General features: G+C 36.5%; 2 protein-coding genes across 3 annotated transcripts in view; one reads left to right on the top strand and one right to left on the bottom strand.

The window, feature by feature from the left end:
• The first annotated feature begins 521 nt into the window (after positions 1-521).
• LOC145939310 (uncharacterized) lies at positions 522-5,723 on the top strand. The gene is made up of 5 exons (XM_083043542.1): positions 522-596; positions 882-947; positions 1,165-1,266; positions 2,024-2,209; positions 5,475-5,723. The coding sequence occupies exons 1-5, from the start codon at positions 522-524 to the stop codon at positions 5,721-5,723; spliced, it is 678 nt and encodes a 225-aa protein (XP_082899668.1).
• The window catches only part of LOC145939863 (neural cell adhesion molecule 2), a 221,158-nt gene continuing 198,131 nt past the window's right edge, over positions 2,381-25,407 (bottom strand). For both annotated transcript variants that reach the window (XM_083044483.1, XM_083044484.1), the window contains 9 exons: positions 21,364-21,515; positions 15,934-16,078; positions 15,672-15,802; positions 14,633-14,792; positions 12,899-13,192; positions 8,885-9,193; positions 7,144-7,470; positions 6,639-6,829; positions 2,381-6,284 (listed from right to left, as the gene is read on the bottom strand). In XM_083044483.1, the coding sequence (XP_082900609.1) occupies positions 6,000-6,284; positions 6,639-6,829; positions 7,144-7,470; positions 8,885-9,193; positions 12,899-13,192; positions 14,633-14,792; positions 15,672-15,802; positions 15,934-16,078; positions 21,364-21,515 (1,994 nt within the window). In that variant the 3' untranslated portion in view covers positions 2,381-5,999. The remainder of the gene's footprint in view (positions 6,285-6,638; positions 6,830-7,143; positions 7,471-8,884; positions 9,194-12,898; positions 13,193-14,632; positions 14,793-15,671; positions 15,803-15,933; positions 16,079-21,363; positions 21,516-25,407) is intronic.

The following is a 25,407-nucleotide window of genomic DNA, read 5'->3' as shown; positions in this document are numbered from 1 at the left end:
TTCTGTCAAATAAAATTATTCGATCTTTAAGTATTATATAACATATTATTTACAACATTATTATTTTAATTCTTATAATATATTTTTATCTTAAAATTTAATTAGCAAATTAACACTTTAATATGTTTTTTTTAAAAATATTATTTGAGTCTACATAAACTTTATATTATCTGTTTAAAAATATTTTTTTTTATATAAAATTGAAGAATGGCCCGCTCGTAGCGCCCGCTTGTGTTGTTCTAGTAACTAGTAACTAGTATATGAAATTTGCGTAAAATGATATAAATGACGTTGCTTCAAGGCAAACATATACATATCGATAGGATTTTTTAAATGTTCAGATTATTTATCCATTGTGTTGTTTCAAACTCCACGTTAAAATTATATTAAAAATGCAGCTGAAAAGATATTAGACGGATTTTCTGCTTTTATATAGAAAATGAATTTTACGAATTTGCGAAGTTAATGATAGCATCATATCATCAATATCTTGTGCATAATTTTAATATGCAAAAGAACTAATGATTCACATAACCGAACCAGTAAGAAAAAGTGCTTTAGACGTGATACAATACAATCTTCGCGCTGCAGGTTGTGTAAGTATCGTTTTAATATTTCTTTCTTTGTAATTAGAAATTTTTGGTAATATATAATAATAATAAAATGTGATAAATTTCAAAAAAAATCTATACTTTAAAGTTTTTTTAAAAATAAATTTACATAAATAAAACTTAGATATTTGTTCGTTGTAAATATAAATTTAGCACAATATGTATATAAGTGTGTATATTTATATATTAAAAAAATACAATATTAAAATTTATAATTTTCTGATTTGCTTAACTTTTTCTTAGCAAATGTACATCGTATTCCTTTTTCAGAAAACTAATGTTACTCGAGTTGTCTACTTCGGGGAATATCGTGGAACACATGAAGTTTTGCAAAAAGTAAGTTGCATTACCATAAATCATATTTTAACATGGAATTATTCAATATTACAAATAAAATTATTTGTGTGCACAATCTTTATTATGAATTAAAATACATTATAACAATTCAATGAAAAATTCAACACTCGAAAAAAATTTGCACGTTAAAGATTTATATTATGTTAAGAGATTATAATATTAATTTTTCTGTATAATTTTTTTTCATATTTTATAGAGAATGGAAGATATTGTACGTGATTTACATATGGATTACAATGATGTGTCTATTACAGGACTGCTTCTTGTTTATCCAACATGTTATATACACGTATTAGAAGTATTTAAATATTCAATATTTCTGCATTATTTATGCATAATATTATATAAAAATATTAAAAGAAATTGTTATTGTATTAGCTCAATTGTAAAATTTGCAAATTTTTAAATTTACAATTACAACAATTCTTATATTTGTGCCATCAAATTCAATTACTTGCTTGTGAAGGATGATAAGTGGAAATAAGGCAGAAATTTATTCTCTTAATAAGGCTTGGGAAGACATTATTTATAAACACTACGAGCTTATGTATACTGCGAAGGACAATGAATGTAAATTTGGGAAAGCGATTCCTTTGCCTTCGTATCATCACGTTCATCAAGTCAGTGACCTGATATGTGTGACACATATATATATTTATATAAGAATGTGATTGAATGATTTATATAAGAATGATTGAAATATATATCGCGCTTTTAGAGATTTTTTACGAGCTGGTGTCACGTTATTTATACGATACCGCCTACATTAATAGGAACATTAGAAGGCCACACATTAGACGATATTCAAAAGCAAGTTTCAAATTGCTTAATGAAGATATATACATTATGCGACTATATAGCAAGAGCAGGTTTAGGCGAAAAGGTTCGCAAAAATGCAAAAATTTAACGAGTTATAGAGTATCCCTTCACAGCTAGCAGACGGAGCTTTAATGAAGCTTCAAAGAATTGTTTGAAACGATTCCGAGTCTAATATTGAATAAAGCTAAAAATTTTTTCCATTTTATTTTATGACGCAGCTTTATTCGATTTTACAGTCAATTGATATTCAAGACATGCTGTGGAATTTAGGAGACAAGGCGGCCCAATACCTGCCGGAAAGCACAGTTCTCGAATTTCTCTTGAGCGTTAAATCGCCTGTTCTGAAAACCGTCGAGGAATATCTGCAAATGTATTCCGACGTGTCGCCCAGCGCATTTTGGGACGGTAAGAATAATACATATGTCTATTTTCAGAGACTCTTAAATAGTAGTAAATATAATATTAACGCATTAATGTTAATATTTGACATCAGCGACGATTTGAAGCCTCGATTTGAATCATCTTCGATGAGGATCGGAGCCAGAAGGGGCACAATAACGAGCATCACCGTGTGAATAAAAACGATTATTTATTTCAGAATATTTACAATATCAAAAAAACATTCTCTGGTATAGGGGTATATGAGACTCGTGTGTGTCAGAGACAGTCCTAAACTATAATAAGTACATATACAAACTTCAATGTGCTGTCTCGCACAAACGGCGGCTGGTCAGATCCGGTCTCGTTATTATGACATACAAGCAGTTAATGTAACGTGCATGTATGCAACGCATTCTTATTCTAAAGAAAACGACATCCCCTTGTATTTTTATTTTCAATCGATATTTTAGTTACACACACGCGGAAATGAGGCCGAGGGCGAGCGGCACGCGTCAGTCAAACTATAATATTAATTATCTTTAAAATTATCTTCGTGTTTTATGTGTGATCGAGAGATATCTCGACGCGTATCTGTATCTTTCAGTGCTGTCTGACAAATGTCGTTTGATCATTTTACAGATAATAATGTATGGCCACCGCCTTGCGATATCATGCCACGCGATGTGTTCGACGAACATGGTCGGCGAAAGATTTCGTATCATCCGAACAGCGAAAAATAAATGTGCTCTAGAAGTAACAATCGCCAACAAGATGTGAGAAAAAATGATAAATTATTTTTTTTCTTCGTGAAAAATAAAATGAGATTAATGAATACTTTGAAAGATGTTATCTTCTTAAAAAGAAATTGCTACTATTTATAAAGTTCACATGATTTTATAATATAGAGCGGTGCTATTATAATATAATGATTACACACACGCACGCACGCACAGACACACACGAATAAAGAGTAGAAACTTTGGCAGTTTGAATCCAGGTTTTATTGTACGATTCGTTCTCTGATTTTTCTTTTTCTCTCATCGGATCATAAACTCTCTTTATTGCAGCGCTTTTTTTTTTACTGCATACAATTACAATTATTATGTGTGCAAAAGTTATAACAAGGGAGAGGGAGAGGGACGAGGGAACGGGGGTGAATGTGTAATGTGGGCTGCGCGTTTCAACGATTACTAAAATTCTCTTCGATAATGTACACTCACAATATTCCGACATCAATTCCATTAATGGCAATAATAATAATAATCATTATCAACGATTTGTCTCACTTTCAATGATCTCTTGGAAATGACGTAACGTAACGTCTAAGTGATCGAGAAAACAATGTTCGCTTCCACTTTCTCGAGACCTTATAATTCGCTTAAAAGCGCGATTTCACCATTTTTATTACATCAAATAATTCAAAGTATCTCCAATCATCGTCCGTTCCTTTGGAAAAGCAAATGAACGCACATGCTTAATTCATGTAGGACCTTCTCTTTTGCATAGTTATTTGTATGCACATATAACAGACTGCAACACGACGACGCGACTGCAAATAGTCACAACCTACATTCCGTTTATGGTCAATTGTTGTAAAGTTTCGATCTGATAGACAAATACGAAGCTGCTTCAACTTTGACTTTATTTGTGATATTGCCGCATCAAAATCAAATTGAATTGAAATAAAAATGTGATTTTCTTAAAGATAATTTTGCGAACAGAGAGACAAAGTGATTTAATATTTTAATGTATAATTGATTATATAATTGAAATACAAAAAAATTTTACAGAATAAAAAATTATAATTTTTCAACATAATAAAAAATAAATTTTTGCACTCTTGAAATGTAATTTTTTTGAATTAAAAATTTTTGGAATTAAAAAACAATTTTATCTAAAAATTTTTTCCCCTATTTTTCTGGAATGCTTTACGCTATAATGCCAGAAAAAAATATGCAATATAGCAATCATTCCGTCGATAGATCAATTTTACATTAGATTACATTGTCGAATTCTAGAACGATATACATATATATATATGTATATATATATACTAGCATCGATCTTATTTAAATATAGTCAACATCAAAAGATTATTAGAAAGATCTTTTCATTCTTTCTCTCTCACATTACAGCCATATCGAATAAAATACATTCTATTCCTCACGTGAATCCTTGCAGTCGCAGCAGGATCGTCGCATCAATCGAGGAAGCGTAAACCTGTACGCAAAAACCAATCTGTACAGATCAAAGCAAAATACACGGTTATCACTTCTCGCAAAAAGGAGAGATTCTTCTACGCACGCACTCGTTTAAAATAGCTTATTAAACGCACCGTCCAGCAGTCGACTGTTCGATATCAAGATACAGTTTTCATCACCTTATCTTTCGCGGATTCTTTAGCGGAATGCGCCTTGAGCCACTTCAATCGACGACGAGAGTATCCCTGTACCATACGGAGGATATGACGAGGCCCCCTTTTTGGCGACCGTTTTTCTTCTTTTTTTTAAAGCTATATAATACAAAGAGGCTAAGAGCGGTAACCTCTGCCGAACGAAGTACCAACAAGATTCACAAGCGTCGAAACAGGCAGTAAGTTAGAAGTGCTATCGCGATTACGTACCACATGTTACGGAAGAACGCCTCTGTATAATCCAGAAGGCGTTCTCTTTCTATAGAATAAGATTTAAGACTTTGAAAAACAACGTTCATCATACTCAATACATTTACTTCGAAGGAAGTCGTTATTTTATACATTGTACAAGAGATACTTGATCTTACGGTGGAATCCAGAATATTGCAAACTGAGACGAAAGCGCGCGCTGGGGATATTTATCTATTCCCTTTTCCTCTTCCTCTCTTTCGTCTTGCCGCTCCGCCACTGATTTGCGTACATTCATATCATTTCACCCGACTCGATTCCCACCGGTGGAGATACAAACGATATGTCTCTGAGAACTCCTTCCGATTCTCTATTTCCATATTGTCAACGTTATAAATAATTATGCGCGCGCGCGCGACGATAACGCGACGACATAATGATGCACTGATCATCCCTCTCAGTGTACGTTATTCTGGTCTAGCGCCTCCACGACGACTTAACGCATATACATATTTATACTTACATCGACTAGACAAATTGTACAGTGTTGTGTTCATAGTAAAACTGGGAATGAACCGTTAATATACGCGACTCGTACAAAATATCTTCCGCGTTTCGAGGTATATACAGAAGTGTGTGCACGGTGAACTTTTCTCTCTCGCTCGCACGTGTACACATTGTAAACTCACTCTACCACACCGCAGAAGCTCGTCGAGATTCCACCGGGGCTCGGTCACGAAGCTACGCACGAGATGAGAAAAGCCGGCAGAGCTGCTGGTTCGTCGTTCTTCGGTCTAAAAAGGGCACTTGATTCAACAGAGAGGCGCAAATTCGTGGCGCTTTGTCAGAATGGAAACGTAAATCCGTCGAACTCGAACCGGCTCGCACACCCTAAGCGTCCCGAACAGCACAAGCATTTGAAAAAGTCCCAGTTTAAAGGACTTTCTTTATGAATCTTCCAAAAGATCTTTTTTCAGACTTAATTTTCGGCTCTAGATAATAATAGACATTTTAATTGTCTTAAACGGCTTCTTTAAAAGCCTAAGAATAATTCTTTCTTGGTCTTTCAAAGACGTTTCAATTTTAGAGACATTCTAAATACATATTATAAACATTCTTTGGATGTTCTTGTGTCGTTCGGGACTCACAGCTATCTCGTGATTGACAAACAGCGCGATTCACAGCAATTCGCTCACGCTGCAGGTGCAGGCCCCGTGGTGGGTGTAGGGTCACACAGAGCTCTCCCTCTTGGCCATTACCACCGGCGTGCCTATCGTCGCGTCCTTCTGCGACTGAGCTGATGGACAGCACTGGCCGAGCACTGCCCGCGTCTCGCAATCCTTCGTTAGGAGCGTATTGCCGCTCGGACAGGTCCTGGTGACGACACCCAGACCGGCGTACAGCATCGGAGGACTCATCGTCATCGACATCGATTGTACGCTCTGACTGGGCCAGTGTTGCCTCGGCAGGGTGCAAACACCGCTCTCGTAGACGTTGCCCACCAGCGGTTGAAACTGAAATGCGTTCATGATTTTCGTAAATCAATGATCAGAATAATCGCATGCAAAGTATTATTTGATTAATTATTTGAGCGAAAGAGAAAGTGAGACGGAGAGGGGAGGGGAAAGGGAAACTCTCATTGTCAGTTAAGAAATACTATTATCGTTACGTTTCATATCATTACTATATATTCTACTTAATTAATTATAATATAATCCGGAATCATATTATGTACATTGTTTCAATTGTTTAAACTACAGCTGACGCATACTGATTGTTATTAATATAAACTCTACTGTGTTATTTCGTTGAACATCTACGGAAAATTTACACGACGTTTACGTTATTGAATCTTCGATGGAACTCACGCTTTTGTGCTTCGTCGACAAGTTTGAGAACTCGTGCAGCGGCATGCCGTTGCGGATCGTGCAGTAACCGACGTAACTGCTGTGGCCGCTGATGGAAGTCACCGTCGAGTGTTCCAAAAGGCTCCTCGATGGTGACGTCTCGATAGTTGATACCAGACGTCTCTTCCTCAAATATTCCGATGGCTCGTCGCCTATAAAAAAAAAAACAAGTGTTTTACAATCGGAAATTTCATCACAGAGTAACGAGTTTACGAGTGCACGCGTGTGTAAATAAATGCGAACAAGGAAACTTTTGAAAAAAATTTATGTTAATTCAAGTGCGTAAAGAAGCGATGCTCTCTCGGCAAGATTATCGTAATTATTTTTTTATTTATACATTTTTTTCTTGCGGAAGAATTACAAGATAAAAGCTTTAGATTTTGCAACATAATTTTAGTCTCACTCCCTTAATTTTGCCAGAATTATTAATACAGAACTGTAATAAACGAATGGCAAAGATACAAACCAGTAATTTGTTGCGGAATAATATCCGGATTCTTCTCATCACTCTCACTGAGGTCACCGCTGGTGTCGAGCTTCCTGAACGGGCTACTGGGATGCTTCTCATCCGCGAGCAGACTGCAGCCCTCTCGGAATCGTAGCTCCCTTTGTATAGGGACGGCCTTGGTCTGTTTCGCGTGATCCTCCATCTGCGACTTGTTCTGCTCCTCTACGTGCGTGTGCTGGACCCGTAAGACGATCATCACTATGACCGCAACGATGATGAGGGCCGTCACCACGCCAATCATCACGCTCAACATCGGTGTCAGCCGAATGTTCTGCCTTGGTCGTTCTGCAATCCAATTCCAAAATAAGCGAAGAAATATAGACGAGAATTTCAAGAATTACAAGAATTACAAGAATCGATATAGACCATAGAATCGCCTGTAGATTTACGCGATAAATTTACATAATAATTTTAGGCAGCTTTCAATCGCGCACTATGATATAAATATAAATAATCTGTTCTGATAAAAAACGCTTTTAAAAGCACTTTAAAGTCTTGACATGGCATCGAATTTTTAATGGATTTTGTGTGATACGATAATATTAATAATAGCTTAGTTGGTGCTACAGAATAATACATCGTGCATGACGTAACAAGCGCAGCTTTTACGAGAGAATAAAAGGTATTCGAGATTACAAGAGTCATGCTTGATTCGGTCATGTATTCTGTTGAAATGCGATTCGGGTAATGCTTTAAATACAGCGCACAATATATATTCTATTTTAATAGAGATATAAAGCGCGAGATCTCCCAACAACCTTTGGATAGGCGAATTAAAAATTACGATAACAATCGTATCGAGCAAACAACGGGAAAATTGTTCGACGGTATTAAATCGCCAATTCCTGACCCGATTTTTCGCGCGATCATAAAAGCGCCGGGAGCTTTTTACGCGGCTCACTCGACGAATTAATAATTGACTCGATGGCTTTTCATCAATCCGGCCAATTGGCGGCGACTCATTATCCTTGTTGTATGATCGACGCGAAATTTTTTCGTAATTATTCGGACTTCAATGTAAGCCTTTCGAGAGATTATATACGTAATATCCAATATGTACATATCGTATCATAGGAAAAAAGCGTTACAAGTGATAAAAAAATTTTAGGAGACTTAAAAGAAGAAAAACTTAGAAATTAAAATACTTTTATTTAATTTATTAATTTCGTTAAGTTTCGCAATATGATGCTATTGAAAATTTTCTCTATTAACCGTTAATTTTATAAAGTCAATTTAATTCTTCGCCGTCTTAAATTTAATTCTGTTTTTTAGAGAAATCGACTTCCTTTTTAGTTACATCAATTTTCAATTCCCAATCGATCGCGTAACTTTTCATAGTAAAGAATTTTATGTCGCAAGCAAGAAAGTTTGAGAACCACTCATGTAAGATACACCAGATAGAATGATGGCCCTCGAACCAGTACTTCCTTGGAACTTTTAAGCAAAACCGACTATCGAAGCTTCGTTCAAAAGATATCGAAGGCTTTGGAGTTGTTAACGTTACAGCGAATCTTGCAGGAATTTTTGCACGAGCATCAAACGAATATCAAGTCACTTGAATACATAGCGTTGCATGCATCAGAACCGACACGTATACATATATTTCGATTGTCAGATATTCGATTTCTGGCACGAAAGTATCATACCGTCATCGTTAGTCTTGGATTTAGGAATGAAGCAGGAATATTCGCGCACTCACCTGACTCAGATGTCAATTGTTTCTCCGGTAGCCTCAGAGTGCCGGCCTGCACCACCATCGCCTCGCTACGACCCTTGTCGTTGTAGGCATAAATGCAAGCCTGATAAAGGGCGCCCGATTCGAGGTGAGTGACGCTAAAACGCGGCATCGGCGACGTCAGATTGGCACGCAACTCCTGGCTATTGCTCTCGCGCACCTCCAGCAGGAAGGACTGCGGCAGACCGCCGTTGAAGCCCTCCGCACATCGCACGGAGAATGAATTGGTCGATGTATTCGAGGTCGTGCAATTGTGGACCATGTCCGGCCGGCCTGTCACGGATAAGATTTACTTGTATTTTAAAATGCGCCGCGTTCGCACGAAACTATCCGCGCGTTTGTAACAACTTGTAATGAGCACGAGGTCGCGATAATATCAGAGACAATTTTTTGTTTTCTAAGTTTTCCAAGTACCTCCTTTGATAGCTAACACATTTTTACATCAGAGATATTGGGATAGAGATAAGATGGCTAATAAGAAAAATAATACAACAATGTAAAAAATAATTGCTTTAAGTATGTATATAAAATATAATCGTTCCCCCTCCTACATTGGCAAAAATTGGAGCTCGATGTTCTTTTTTACAATTATATCAAATTTTTCGGAAATAAATTTCTACTGGATTACAAATTTGTTTCAATGTTTTAAAATTTTAAATAACTGTCAAAACACTTCAAAGCTTTGACGAATTAAAATATTCATTTAATTTCAATCACGCTAGCGAATTAATAAATAAATTAACGTGTCAATATCGAGATACTTATATGCATGGCAACAACGAGAAAAACCTCTTAAGATTTTATTAGCGCATGTAAGTTATATCAAGTTCATATCAACTTAAAAATATAAAACAATTTTCCCGCTCCGTATATTGATTGTTTCCCTTTCTAAAAAAGCATGTTATTGACATTGTTGTCGTTTTTTCGCGATGCTGATTGACTGACTCGATTCGCGTTGTGCGTTATATTCATAGCATCGAGCAGTTGTCATCGCGAGGGTAACATGTTATTGTGATTAAAATATATTATAAAAAATAATAATATTTTGTAAGTAATGTAATATGTTATAATACTCTATTCGCAATTAATATTTTTTGACAGAAATCAGCTGATAACTGTCAAAAATATTAATTGAGTTTAAAGTATTAAAACATATTATTTATTATTTAAAACATATTATTATTTTATTTTGAACAAACTGTCAAAGTGCTAACCCTCGCGATGACAACTTCTCGATGCTATGAATATAACACACAACGCAAATCAAGGCAGCTAATCAACACGCAAAACAGAGGCAACAATACTTGAGAATGGACTTAACATGTCTTTTTTAGAAAGGGACAAGCGCGCTGTACGCGCACGCCATTCCTCGATTACATGTTAAAAAGAATGATACAGAAATCGGCTGATAACTGTCAAAAATATTAATCGAGTTTAAAGTATTTTAACATTTTATTTAAAACATATATTATTTTAATTTTTATAACATAATATTATTTTAAAATTAAAGCAGCAAATTAACGCTTTAATCAGCTGATGTATGTCATAAAATATTAATAAAGCGTTAATTTGTTAATTAAATTTTAAAACAATAATATGTTAAAAATATTAACATAGTAATATGTTGTAAATAATATGTTATAATGCCATATCTGCGATTAATATTTTTTGACAGAAATCAGCTGATATAACTGTCAAAAATATTAATCGAGTTTAAAGAATTATGGATATATTATTTAAAACATATTATTTTAATTTTTATAACATAATATTATTTTAAAAATTAATTAGTAAATTAACTCTTTAATCAGCTGATATCTGTCAAAAAATATTAATAAGGTATTAATTCGTTAATTAAATTTTAAAATAATAATATGGATTATATAACAATATCATTCTTTTTTATATAAAATCGTGAAATGGCGCGTATGTAGCGCGCGCTTTTGTTGTTCTAGTTTTATTAAATTCTATATTAACAAAATTTCATTTTTTATAATATATTGTAGAAAAATAAGCAAAATTAAAATATAGGATATTTTCCGAAGTCTCATTGATATTCTTAGAGTGGAAAAAAATTTATACAAATAAATATAAATATAAATTATTAATCAAATTAACATCAATGTTATTTGTGTAAATGTAAATTAATTGTGTGATAACTCTCCTCAACGTTTCTTAAGTTTATATATACCTACTTTTTACGTCGCTATTAAAGTGTGCTATATTTTAAACTAATTATATAAGCGGTCTAATTATGTAAGTAGACTCTCTTTAGCATCAGCATGTTCCAAAGTTTACACTAACTTTCGATATTACATTCTTTTCTCACCAAGATAATATATAGTCTCTTATACAGACGATGGAAGAGGGAGTTTTATCCAACATATCGTTTCGCGTGCGATATATATTCGCGAATCAGGGCGTGATAGTTGACCTGTAAATCTGGTTCACGGTACGCTGGCATATACAAGAGCCACTTGTAACCGAGTCAGCTGTAAAGATGCACGGTTGTTTGTGTGATATTTTCCTGGGGAGGTATTAGCCGGTGGTACTATTTTGCGGCTCGTAAAAGCCGACTAAAAGGGCAGGAACGAGATGGTAACGGGAATATGGCATATTGTATCGCGAGAGAGGAGAAATAAAGAAAAGGAAATAAGCGGGAATATGCCGCAAGATTGTTCTCGCGTTTATGGTTGCTGAAAAATCACAGTGCCGGACACCTGCTACCATTTCGCGGTTCCTCCTCTTTCTCACCCCCTCACCCTTTTTTTCATCCCTTTTTATCTGCTTAAGTCGGATCCGTTTTTTGCTAAGATGTGAAAGACGAAAGCTGTTTTCTTTTTTGTCCCGAATATATGCGCGTGTTCTTGTATATGCGTACGCACGTTTTCTTTGCATTAAAGCAATCCGATCCTCGAATCGCAATTAATTGGTAACTCGAGCATCAATACCGGCAGAAATACGACCGTGGGAATAATGGGGATACCAATGTTACGGATCTCTCCCGTTAGTTCTTGCATGAATTTTCTAAGTCGTATTTTAAATAAAAAACAGCAGTATCAGGTTTTTTATGAGAATGATTTTTGTTTAACAAATAAACTAATTTTTTTATATTATTATATACTTTGCGAGATGCGAACACATACGTGTTCTTTGTTATGATAATTATAAATTTTTAAAGTTTTATTTATATAAAAACTTTTGATATTTAAAAATAATTCACGATTTCGATATTTCATTATTAATTTATATATCGTTATTTCGACATTAATTTTGGAGCTAATTATAATTGCAAGACTTTAAGTAATTGGAAATTTCAGGTAATTGAATAATTCTAATTAAGCGACACATGCTACTTCCATCACTACATGCTCTTTCCAAATATACATATATTAAGATTTAAATTAGTTATTCAATTAGGTAAATTCAAACTTTGGAAACTAGGAGCAAAATCCGGATCTTAAATTAGCATAAAGTTGTAATTTTCGGAAGAGTTAAATCTTTCGAATGAAAACCATTGGTATTAAGTTTATTATCAATTTTACCAATTTACGAAAAATAAGCGGATTAAGTACAGAGAAATCTATTTTTTGGAAGCATAAATTTTTCTAATCCTCTAAATCCGAGAAAAAGTTTTAATCTTCTAATGTAGGGAAAATTATAATCATCCATCTTCTTAATGCTAGTCTTCTCTTTGTAAAATAAATTTTTTTTCTTTCTATTCACATTTATTTTAATTTTTTGGTTCACAAAAAGCAATCATAAATTACAAGATGACGAAATTGAGATTTCTTATCTATCGATTTTTTGAAATTCGTGAATAATTTGCATAACTTTATTACGTCACGTCGCAATTCCGTCGTGACAATCAATCTCCTTGATAAAAAATTCACGTTGCATATTGAGAAGCAGTTTCGTAACGTCGGTTCACATTTTCGCCAATATCACGATACGGATATGAATGAAGAGATACCTTACCTGCTGGTATAATGTGATAGACGCAGGGTACTTGTTGTTGGCCGATGTGATTGCTGGCCCAACAAAGCAGCGTGCCATAATCTAATTCTGTCATTGGTGTGTATGAGACGATGGAAGATGTGCCGGCCCGTGCGATGTGACCGGCCGAAACGTCGATACTCTCGGCGGAGTTATTGAAGGTCCATTTGAATTGCACTTCCGGCGGATTTGCATCCACTTGACAGGATATGTTCGCCTTCTCCTGTTTTGCCACGCCGTGGACCTTGGTCTGATTCGGCTTGCAAGTGGGAGCGACTGCAGATACGTGAGTCAAAAATGGCACCGATAAATATAATTAGAACGTGCAAATATACGAATGATATCTTCGTTTTGTAACTCCTTATCCTATTGCTAAATATATTGCGATTTGACTGACATTTAGCGATTTTTAAGTTTCTATTGCAAGTTTAATAAGAAAATGAAAATAGTTTGATTAATCCGGACACACGGAATGTTTTATTAATATCTTCGCTTTAATTATTGGCAGATTTTCTAACTTTAGAGCCAACATACCACACCAAAAATATCATGGAGAAAATTAAAAAAATTTTTAAATTTAATATCTTGCTGATTCAGAGCCACAGATTATATTTCTTTAAATATTCTCGTAAAAATATATGAAAAGAGATACATTCTCTGCCGCTCATTTAAATGAATAAAGCTCAATTTCTATAGATATTTTAATTACAATGTTAACTAACTTTATAGTGGAATTAAATAAAAAAAAATCAAGATATATAATAATTCATCCAGAAATTTATCACATACGATATTATTTTCTATTATAAATAAAAATTAGATAATAAATAATTTTTTAACATTAAATACACTTTTATAATAAATTAATTATATTAAATTAAACTAGAAATTTTCAAACATTTTTCACTATTTTTATTATCTTTTTTTTATAACTGACCATGTAGAAATTATTACATTACGCGCTTGTAATTTTTAGCTGCGAATTTCTGTGTTAAATACGCGGGAGTAGCTTTCCTGTAATATGTTCCACAGCGAGTCGGTTCTCTCTCACGAATCAATTCAAATATTGATTAGTAAAACTGTTACGATCCGTGAAATATTTCGATATCGCATCCGATAATCTCCGCGCGCAAACGGACAAACAGTCGAACTGGTTACACACGCAATTCACGAGAGACATTCGGACGCGTGCACATAAACTCGGAATTAAAATTTCACAGTGGAAATTTACGAGAGCGCCGAATCTTTGCGCGTTATAATCCATTATTAATTAAAGTCGGCCGAACAAAGCGTGTCTGTTTTTCATTACGCTGTCCATATCGGTGTCACCGTTATCGTTGTTACCATTTACGTTCTTAGCATGATAAATAATCCGAAAAATCGTTTATTTATCACCAAAGGGAATTTTAGTAGTACTTTAACAATCCGTGCAACGAATTAATCCATGAAAATCCGATTACACGTTTCACTATACGTTGAAGAAATTGAGAAGCCTTGGATAATATTCTTTTGTCTTTGTTTATTCATTGAAAATTATTGTATTATTGAAAATAATTAAAGTTTGAAATATCAAATAATTCAACTAGCTTTATATATAATTTCAGGATTATTTTAAATATTCTATATATGTATACGTATACGTATGTATGGGAAAATAAAATTGTTTCATCGAAGCGCCTGACCTATTGTAGTGTCTTACTACTAGCGGATACGTACACATCACGTTGAGATAAAAGGGCGAGCTCTCGCCGTCGCCCTCGGTATTATATCCTACGCACGTGTAATTGCCGGCGCTTTTGCGATCGACCCCCTGCAGCACCAGGCTCTGGTTGCTGATTATAATACCCTGCGTGATGTTGTGATGGAGTGCCTTGCTCTGGAAGAAACACGATAATTGACGCCTCTCTCTCGTCGGTAGATTGAACCGGCAGCCTTCCGCGCGTCAGGACGCGAGAATTATTTTCCGCTTGTGTGTGCACGCGTGTTTGTGTTTGTACGTGAACGTGAGAATCTAGCTGTACAATCTCCCTCGTCAGAAGCGCGAGAGAATATGGGAGTGCTCTCGCAGCTCTCGGGTGACGAGAAGTTATTATAAAAGTTTGATGCTTCGAGCGCCGAAGTTTGTATTCGGTCTTAACGTAAGTCGATGCTCTCGCGAGCGAGTGCGGGCATAATCGAGCTTGTTAGCCGGCAAGAGACCAATCTGTTTACGACACTCGGGTTTTAGAACTTTCCGGGCTTCCGCGGGTTATGGACGAATTACTCGCGACGAACATTGTTGCGCATTTTCAAGATTGATTAATGATAATCGCAACGACTCGAGGGATGAGGAGATACACGCGAGATAATATTCTCGACCTGCGAATATCTTGTGTTTTTCAGTAAATTTTTTTCCAAGATAAAAATATTCATCGAGAAACCGATATAATTTTGATGAATTAATTTTTTTCTGAGTACTGCAGTAATTGGATTATTTATACAAAATTTAATTGAAGTAAAACTTTGAATAAATATTCGCAATCGAAAAAATTTTCGATTTAACACGACCAATGTAATTCAGAAAATTTTACTTTGAGATTAAATTTCTGTAATAATTTAAAGAGTTATCAAATATATGTATTTCTTTTTCTGTACATGTCAAATTTAGCACGAACATGAAGAAACATCGAGTACTCGTCTAAATAAAATAACGGACCGAAAATAAAAAAAAATACACATGTACGTCCTGAATAAAGCTATTTATATTTTCATTCACCTGATGCCGCCATTCGACCTTATAAACCGCCGGTTCGGCCTGTATAAGGCAGTCGAAATATACGTCCGTGCCTTCGCGTATGGCGTTGGGATTCAGTGATGTGCCGAGCTGGATCTGCGTCTCCGGCGTGTCTGCGAATCACGGTCTTCGATAAATCGTCAAAATCGACCGGATTCGTCTGAATAAATAAGGAAAGAGCGTCGCGCTCTCCCCGGAGGGAGAGAACGCAGTCGGAGGGAACCGTCGCCGTTTATGAGCTTACATTGTATCTGGAGTATCCAGCCGTCCTCTATCGGCGCGGTTCCCATGATTCGATTTTCAGCTTGACACGACAAGTGTCTACCGGCGTCTGCTTTCGTCGCCATGAAAGATAAAACGCTGCTGGTCGTGTTCCCATCGGCGGAAGTCTGTAACAACATTATGATAACGTTCACCGGGGTTGATTCCGCCGCCCCGTTGGCGCCGGGGATGATTCTGCTCGCTGCATTTATTCTTTTTCTTCTCATCGGAGGAACCGCCTATCTACCTTCTGCGTTGTGTTCGATGACGTTCAAACCCCCATATATTAAAAGCGTATCTATCACTCGGATCTGGAGGGTCGGCGCTAACTATAGCCGAAATTCTCGATCAATCTCTCGTTATCCTTCTAGAGGGATCGACCTATTTTCTAAGAATGAAGAAGTAGCTTTTATCTTTTAGGGATCGGACCGTCATTACATCAAGGTTGACTGCTAACTGATTTATTCAATGTACGTGTTTCTCTCTGATTTATTTCTACGGCTTATGTATTTGTTTTTAAATTTATGTAAGGAGTAAATAAGAAATTCCGCTTTTTTCCTAGGCTGTCTATATATCATTTATACTTTCTTGGTTGTCTTTCTAATCTAATAGCACATCTATCATCGCTAAGAAACTTTATCCTGTATATATATATATGCGAGGTGAAACTCTTCAAGTAGTATGGATATAATGCACGTATGTGAGTAATATACTTTTTAAAGTAATGTGTATGCTTCATCTCTCTTTCAATTTTATTTACAAAGAATCACTTCTTCAGAACATCTCTAGCACAAATAAATTTAATTTTTCTCCTGAATAATATTTCAAAGTTGTCTATTGTTTCGTGTAACATTGTTACATAGCAAATTTAAAATAAAAATTTCGTTTTAAAAATTTGAATTAATAATTTAAGATATTTTCTCAGACTTTATTCTGCTTCTTAAAATGGGGAAAAAAGAATTATTGCCTTTACAGGCGCGGCAAAATACGTGTTATTTATAAATGTGATAAAATTTACGTTTAATGCGGAGCTGTGTTGCCGATGTCGTAAGAGTAAATTTGTTCTTTCAGAACTCTTTCAAGTCGAAGACGCCTCTAAAAGATCAGACGCGCATCTCCGCGCGGAAAGCCGCACGCTTGAGAGGGAGTTCCGATTCGATTTACACCGGGACGCGCATTCAATGTAATTTGCAGACCCGACCTCTGCTCGTACAGCTCCTTAAAGCGACTATAAAATAAAGTTCTCGGCCGCGCACGTTGTCCTACGTAATTGTGTGTAAATTATCGTTATCACGAGGTCACCGGCTCACCGCGAGACCCTGGTAAAAGCGTCGTTAGACGACGAATAATTTATATCAGAGAATGTCGCCTCCGTCAATCAAGGAATCAATACTCTATAATGAACATCCGCTATACATCGAGTAGTCGATTAATAATCTTTTATTAAGATCGTCGAAAATTATTTCTGTCCATCTGTACAATCGAAAGGTATAAATATAAGCGCGTATATGAATGCGTGCACAAAGTCTGCCTTTTCCATAAATCATTTATTTGCCTAGTTAGAGGTAAATAAACGAGTCTGCCGATTGATAGAAAGAACGAGTAAATAATAACGTGAGAAAAAGTCTATGAAAATCGTGTTTAGTGTCGATTTTGATCGCAGAACAAATATAGAGCAAAGCGCACGAGTTTGTTTTATTTTAAAACTATCGATCAGTTCGTTTATTTAAACGAATAATAAAGCAAAATATTTCATAAAACCATCAAAATATCTCAAACGATTTTTTAACGTTCGGTACATTCGCATGAGTATTCTTTTATTCCCTGCTGTTGTCTGAGTAAATATTATAGTTTGGGAGGTTTCCAAGATAGAGGATCACACAAACGCAAAATTTCTATTTTTCGATATATTTCGTATTTTATTTTGTGAACGGTTATTATTATTAGATAAAAGTATATATTAGAAAGATTATCATATTTCGCGTCCGCATCTTCAATTTAATTTCAAAATAAATTCCAGTAAATCCACAGTAATCCAAGTGATTTATTCATATCATGATACATGTATGAGGCTTTTTCAGCTATGCCGCGCATATTATGAATGTGGGGGAAAATTTGAGTTTTATTTCTCGCTATCGTTCTCGTAGTATTTTACGTTTTAACCAACATATCGTTACCTTCATGACAAAATCATTAGCAGCTTCGCTCCACTTAAAAATCTCGTGGTAAAATTTTCGCTTGCGAAAAAAATGAAGTTTATGGATAATTAATTAACCCCCTCCCATTTTACAATTCGTGAATTAAACATTCAAATCTCGCTTAGTCCAATAAACCGGATCTGCGAATTATATTCTACGAGTAACCCCGAAATTATGCGCACAATAGCCAGAAAAACGCACCACCTACATTATTCATACATCACGGTAAACGAATAATAAAGCAAAATATTTCATAAAACCATCAAAATATCTCGGACGATTTAACTTTTCCGTGATGTTTGCGCAAAAAAAAAAAAAAAAAAAGCAAACACATACAAAGAGCCGTACCTTCAATCTTGTTGCGGGATGCGCTACGCGACGTAGCTCCGCGTCCTGTCGCGCGATTAAAAAATAATCGTGAAACAGAGGCGTGCTTGTGCGCTCGCGAATAATAAATTTCGCGTCTTGTTGGGAGAATAAATCAACGGCGAGGGCACTCGCGCGCTCTAATTTCGTTCCAATGGCGACGGCGGGGAGCCGTTTCGCGCGTTGCCCCACGCAAAGATAATTACGAAATGAGATGCGCTATCCATTAAAAATATATTTCCGGTTGCGCATTCCCCGGGTGGGGTCGAATCGATTAACGTAATTGCTGCAATTTCGCAGACGATACGCGGGCGGAGAAAAATACTCCGCGCGAGGCGCGAAGCTCGTTTACGCGAGAGGCATTATGTATGCCACTGGTAAAGCTACTTTTGCGCGCGGTTGCGTAATCGCGCAAAACCGAGAAGGATGAAGCTCGAAAACTCTCTTGCCGAGGAGCTGCGTGATTACGGGAAGAGAGTGAGAGAGAACTCTCTCTCTCTCGTTCCACGTAGATTATAGCGGCTCCTCTCCAGCCGTATTTTCCCCCTTCCGGCCTTCATCTCCACTTCCATGTTTAACTTTCTTACGTAAGCAACGAAACAATCTACAGTACGGGTGTCGTGTAGCGGCGGGTATCGACTTTGAAACAATATTTTCTTTGTCCCGCGCGCGAGCCCTTCGCCCTTCGCCCTTCGCCCTTCGTCGTCGGCGTCTTTAATCCTCCGTTCTCCGACAAATATTTACGTCGTCGTCTTAAATGCGGATCAAAACGCGGATACGACGCGACGCGTATATGCTGATAGCGTTGTTTGCGCGTTCGTGTGCACCACCCGGTGTGTTTTATCGGGGTGACAGTGCGGCGTGGGGTAAAATCGAAGTAGGATAAACAGCGGCCGATGCTCGATTTCGCCCGACAACGGGTCAATTTATTCGAAAGTACGTTCTTTCATTTCGTTGCTAATCCGTGTTTCTATTGACGTTTGTTTGCTTTGTATACGAAATACCTTCATCCGATTCTCGCGAGAGAAACGCCGCGTTCCGGTTAGAGCGCGTTCGATTTACGTTAAATCGAAATTTATTTTGCCACGCGCGTTCGAAATGAAATTGAATGAATTAATGAATTGTATTGGAATCAAGGGAAAAGAGAGAGAAAGACTGGAAAAGAGGAAGGAAGAAAGATATGCGCATACGCAGAGAGGATTCTACTCTCATAGATCAAGTATTATCGTCCCGGCGAGATATTCCTTATTCGAGCTGCGTTAAAATTAGATTTATCAGTATTTGTGACGTGTTTTTTCATTATCGCTGTTGATTAATCCTGTAACTACGCAATGATACGCTTTTTTTTAAATCAGAATACGATTCGATAATGTTATATTGTGTTGTAACAATTTCTAGTTTTTTTCATTTTATTTTCAATTTCATGTTGAATTCGAATCTACGCTTTATATGAAAAGAATTTCGCATTGTGAACGAAACGCTCTCCGATTGTGTTCAATAAACAATCACAAGATAGCTAACAATTCGTTACGTTTTCTCCTCTCTAAAACTGAGAAATTCGATTCATCCTATTAATTAATCAATTACCTGCCTCTATTTTATTATCCAACACGTAAACATTTTATTCTGTTAAAAAATTGTTAAAAGTCTTCAACGCGTAAATAAAGATGAAACAAAGAACGGAAGATAGATATACGGGAAAATTCAGTTGTGCAAATTTTAGTTTTAACAGAAAATGTGTCAGTTAGATCATTTCAGAAAGAAATGTGTTCGCGTTTCGTTTAATTTCGTTAAATCTTTTTCATTATCGTGATACTTTTTTATCTTAATGTTACAAGAATATGTTCCGAGACATTACGGCTCTTCAGGATAGCATTTCCCATCAATTAAACCTAATCCTTGCACTGTAAACGGCAGTCGATCACGTAATCGGTCGTGTCTATCGTTCTTTTTTTTTGCGCTCGTCGCTTAATCCGCGGAAATTGAACGTGGAAATTGCAGTCCCACCGCGATGAAATTAGGAGACACATGTCAACCAGATGAATCGAGACAGTGCGGAAGATTAATTGTCGTTTCTCGCTAATGCGGAGATTAATCCGATACTATCGCTACAATGAAACACGATCCCGCAAATATGTTTATTTTAATTGAAAAAATCTGATTATATATTTCTCACACGTTTTAACTTATATATTCATGAATTCTTATATTTAGTTTTAAGACTTTTCTTGGTCAATACAAATTAAATTAAATCAAATATAGAGAGAGGATTAATATAAACTAATTCTCTTGATATTTTCTATGAAAAACATCGTAAATCCTTTAAGGGTAAATGTAATAAATGTGTAAGAAAGAGTCTGAAAGTTTGGGCATGCATCAAATTTTCCAGCGGTGATAGATATGTTTTTAACGTATATATATTAGAGAAAAGGTGAATCTATGAAATAGATGCATAATTCAAAAGCTATGTTAACTTGGCTCTTATGGTTTAGTTTAGCTATTAAAACATATAACGCGTTATTATAATTATAAGAATAAAATAATATCTGCAATACATTTTTAAAGAGATAAAATATATCTGTCATATTATTGTCTTTTAAAAAATTAATTAGTTATGAAGACTCTTTTAGTTCATTTAATTAGAGTTAAATAAATTTTAGAAATTTATTAATGAAGCACTCCCTTTTTAAGAAAAAATACGATTGATGAGAGACATTTCACATATCATTCAAAGGATGTGTCTCTTATTTGAGACAAGTTTGACTTTATGCGCGGTCTGGGAACAGCAAGTAAAATGTATGTTTGCGCGGGGATTGGACGAAAATTGTTTCATCTGGGGACGTACTTACATTCTCCTTGGAATCCACTAAACGCTGACCATTTCTCCACCAGGTGATGCCGGCCGGTGGCCTGGAACCGGAAGTTGTGCAGACCAACTCGTACTTCTTACCCGCCGACAGCGGCTGGTTCGCAGCAGTTATCTTCACTTCCAGCGGGCTGACTGAAAATTATTTAATTCACTGATTACATAATGTGCTTGATATGTCTCCTCTATTTTTTTTACAAATGTATAAAACACAAAGGATATTAAAATATTCCATAAAATCGGTACATTTTGCGATAAACCATTGTTACATAATAAAATAATCTTTCGATTTCGCATTACGTTGACTCTTTATTAAAATCTTTCCAATGGTTTTATTCAATTTAATGGACACTGTAAAACGCTTACGTTAACTTCATTTGTTTCAGAGAGATATTTCAGATAATAATTATGAATTTCGGTTATATAGCTATAGTTATATATATTCTGTTAAAATGAGCAGAAATAATAAATTTGTTCAGACAGAAAATACTAAAGTATGCATAAGATACGCGCGATAATTTGAAAGTCTCCTCAGGTATTTCTATCTGCATATCCCTTTGCAGTCATATACTTGGTATGACGAATTTTAAGCGTAGGATCATAAACTCTCCCTCCCCTCATTAATCCTAGCACCCGCGCTCTCTTTTCCGCTCTCTTATTACTTTATCACGCGCCATGTATCTTGCCGCGCGATAGCTCAAGTACTATAACAAAGTGAATAACTTAATTTAGAGCTGGGACAATTAATCTTGCGTCCCATCTTGCGCGCTCTTTTCAGGATGATTCAAGTGTTTCTCAAAATGACTTAGCGATGAGCGTTTGCGGATTCCTTTTCAAACTTCTAAAAAAATCGCCATACAAATTCACACACGTAAATATATGAAGCTAAAGATAATAGAATCATCGATAACGTTCGTACGATATACGATATTTTTACCTGCGAGCTCAAAGTTTTTCCAAAAAAGCATACAAGATTTATTATCGCACGAGTCTCTTTCCTGGATTAAATAAATTTTTTTCCTCCTAGTCCCCCTCTTTCTTTCTTTCTCTCTTTTTTTCCTCTCATTTCAATAAAGTATCTCCAATTTACCGTTTCTACTTCTCGACTTCTAGATGTATCGGTTTAAAAATTTCGCGGTAATCCCGACGTCCGGCAAGACAAATTAAAAAAGGTCCGCAATTAATTAACCCCACTCGTTGTTCTAACGTCGCCGCGATAACGGCGCGAGTAAAATTAACCGCCCGACTGCCCTCGACTGCTGCTCGTTTCTTCGTTATAGCGGGTCGCTGGCCGCAAGACGCGCACCTTCCTACACGTCAAATTGACGTTGATAAATCCTCTTTGTTATAAAGCGATATATCATCGGCGCATACTTCGCCGCGCACGAGGAATTGAAGTTATTCGGAAAATTATCGCCAGTTTTATGTAAGATGTGTAGGTGTGCATGCGTCGATGAACTCTACCGAGGGATCGACATTTTGTGCTCTCGACACTGAATAGGTTTGGCATCGAAATTTTCCACTCAATATTAGAATCGATATATCGATATATGGCTCTAATATTTAATACATTCTTCTCTCTCCTTCTTCCTTCGTGCTTTAAAATTACTATAGTTTTACTTTCTGGTGCATCGTGGAATGGAAATATTAGATGTGCTGGATGTATTTCAAAAATCTTTAGAAGTTTTAAGAGTTACGGCGCGATATTGGCCCCCGAGGATGGAGATAATATTGAATGGAATGAGTTATACTTATCGCATTCGATATCGGATGAGCGCAAGAAGTATCGGCAGAAGTTCAAGTTAAATATCCGTAACACGCGTCTCGTGCTCTCCGTCCTCTGAATTTTCCAGTCGATGCGGGAAGAAACATTTTCGCCGTGAGTGCGTTGAACCCGGGGGAAAATTGCGGATCCATTGCGTTGCACTCGGCTATACTCACGTAGGCTTGCACGCGACGTGACTGAGAATTTATAGACGCGCGAGTAAGGCGATCGTCGATAACGGCACAAAGTGACCATAAACGATGGTTTTGCGAACGTCGTAAGCGCCGTGCAAATTGGTAATGGTTGGAGTGTTGCTATACGTGTATAAACCGTCGATGGGAGAGGAGGAGACGAAAGCTCTGGTTAGGGTATTTATAGGACCGCACGTACATTACGGAAGTTTGTTGATTTATATTATATGCGATAAGCGTCGCAAATTGTATGGATCGAAAATATCCGTATATACGGCAACTTTCAAGTAATTTACGCGCGTCCATTTACGTGAATCGTGGTAATTATTCGCGAGAATGATGCATCCGGACGTGATGTCAAAACCGGGCGGTCTTGAATAATATTAATCGGAATAACAGACATGTATCCGCTCTGTAATGACAATTATTAATTAAAAAGAGTGGTGTTGCATTTTTGCCCACCGTTTCTCTCCTGCTTGTCGATTCCGGCTATCCGGTATGATGAGCGCATAATACAATTAATTAAAGCCGATTCCTATCTTCCTGCCCTCGGCGAAATCCTCGCCGATATTATTCTGCCCTGCAGTTTTGCTTCCACTCAATAATTCAAGATCGATTAGAGAATTATGGCGCGTGCATACGCTCCATATAACTCAATCGGTCGTAATTTCAGTTTTATCGTGAATTTATTGACGGATAAAGCGCACATCCCGGGATAAAACGAGGATTTTGCTGGTATTTTGGAAAATCGTATCTTATCGGTTTTCGAGAACTGCTATATTATATCTCGCGCGATACAGCCAATATTCATCTTTACAAATATAAGAAGTGACAGAAATAACGAATTTTCAATCAATGAAATAATATTTTAAAGGCTTCATAAAGTCTAATTAGATCTAAAAAAATCTGAGAAACAACTATCTATTTTTTCTCTGAAAATTGAATTATGCAGATTATCGAAATCTTATCATATAGATTCAGTATTACAGACAAAAACACAACCAGTCTCGATAACTTGTATGGAGCTGGAAGACGCACAAATATTCCACTTCAAACAGAAATCCCACACAACAATATCTCTTTTCTTCCTGAAAACTGTGGCTTATTGGATATATGGGATTTCTGAACTTTTCGATTCAATCAAGCAGTGATTTTTATTATAACTGAAGGATAAAAAAAGCTGTATATATTCAATAGTAGTATAGCTTATATGTTGTATTCTTCTCTTTAAAGTGACTGAAAACAAAACGATTTAAAAATTAAATATTTAAATCATATATTTTAAACTCGTGTATAAGATTAGCCTTTTTGTTGAACTACAATATTTTGTGTGTGAATAATTCCATCGAAGAAATGCGAGAGCGTTGCCGCAATTTGTGGTCAGCCCCCGTCACCATGGCGACTTTCATTCTAAGAGAAAGAAATTCGCTTAATTGTGCCGCGACCGCGCCTAGACAGCCTGATTGCCGGAGTAATATTTCAGGCATTCTAACCCGTCGCCACCGGCAATAAGGCTGCCTTGGCCCCGACATTGCCACTACCGCCACCACCGCCTTCCCCAATTTCCACCCCCTGAGTTACGGTTCAGGACTAATTTACATGACTTGCAGCGAACTAATTCGAACGGCGGTCGATAGCACCGACTAAAGGGGTTAAAACGACGTTTACTTTATTACGTAATCACGGGGAAACCTAATATTGACAAAGGCGCGATGGGGTGGTTCGACGGTGGTGGCGGCGGTTCAGAAACGCCGATCTCGCTCGCTCTGCTTCAAAGACCGTGGGCTACCGTCCTCGTTGTAATGCCGCGAGTCTTTGCGCCGCAGTTTGTTACTTACGATTTGCAATTCCGCCGGTGTTTGAGTTTACGGATTGAGATTTATGGGCTCACGCAATCGGGCGGGACGAGACGAGACAAGGTGACTCCGGCGAGTCGGCTCGAGCCATATGCGCGTGTCAAGATACGAGAAGCGTCTCGTTTGCATCTTAATCAAGCGACAGTTTCATTAACGATAAGTCTCCTTAACAGTATGCCTGCGCTTAATTAATGCGAATGTGATGTCGCCGCGAC

The sequence above is a fragment of the Prenolepis imparis genome, unplaced genomic scaffold, assembly GCF_030444845.1.
Source record: "Prenolepis imparis isolate NDT839.2.m4 unplaced genomic scaffold, iyPreImpa1.0 SCAF_8, whole genome shotgun sequence".
In the NCBI taxonomy this organism is placed as follows: domain Eukaryota; kingdom Metazoa; phylum Arthropoda; class Insecta; order Hymenoptera; family Formicidae; genus Prenolepis; species Prenolepis imparis.
The sequence above is the reverse complement of the archived record's forward strand: the minus strand, read 5'-3'. Positions and strand labels throughout refer to the sequence as shown.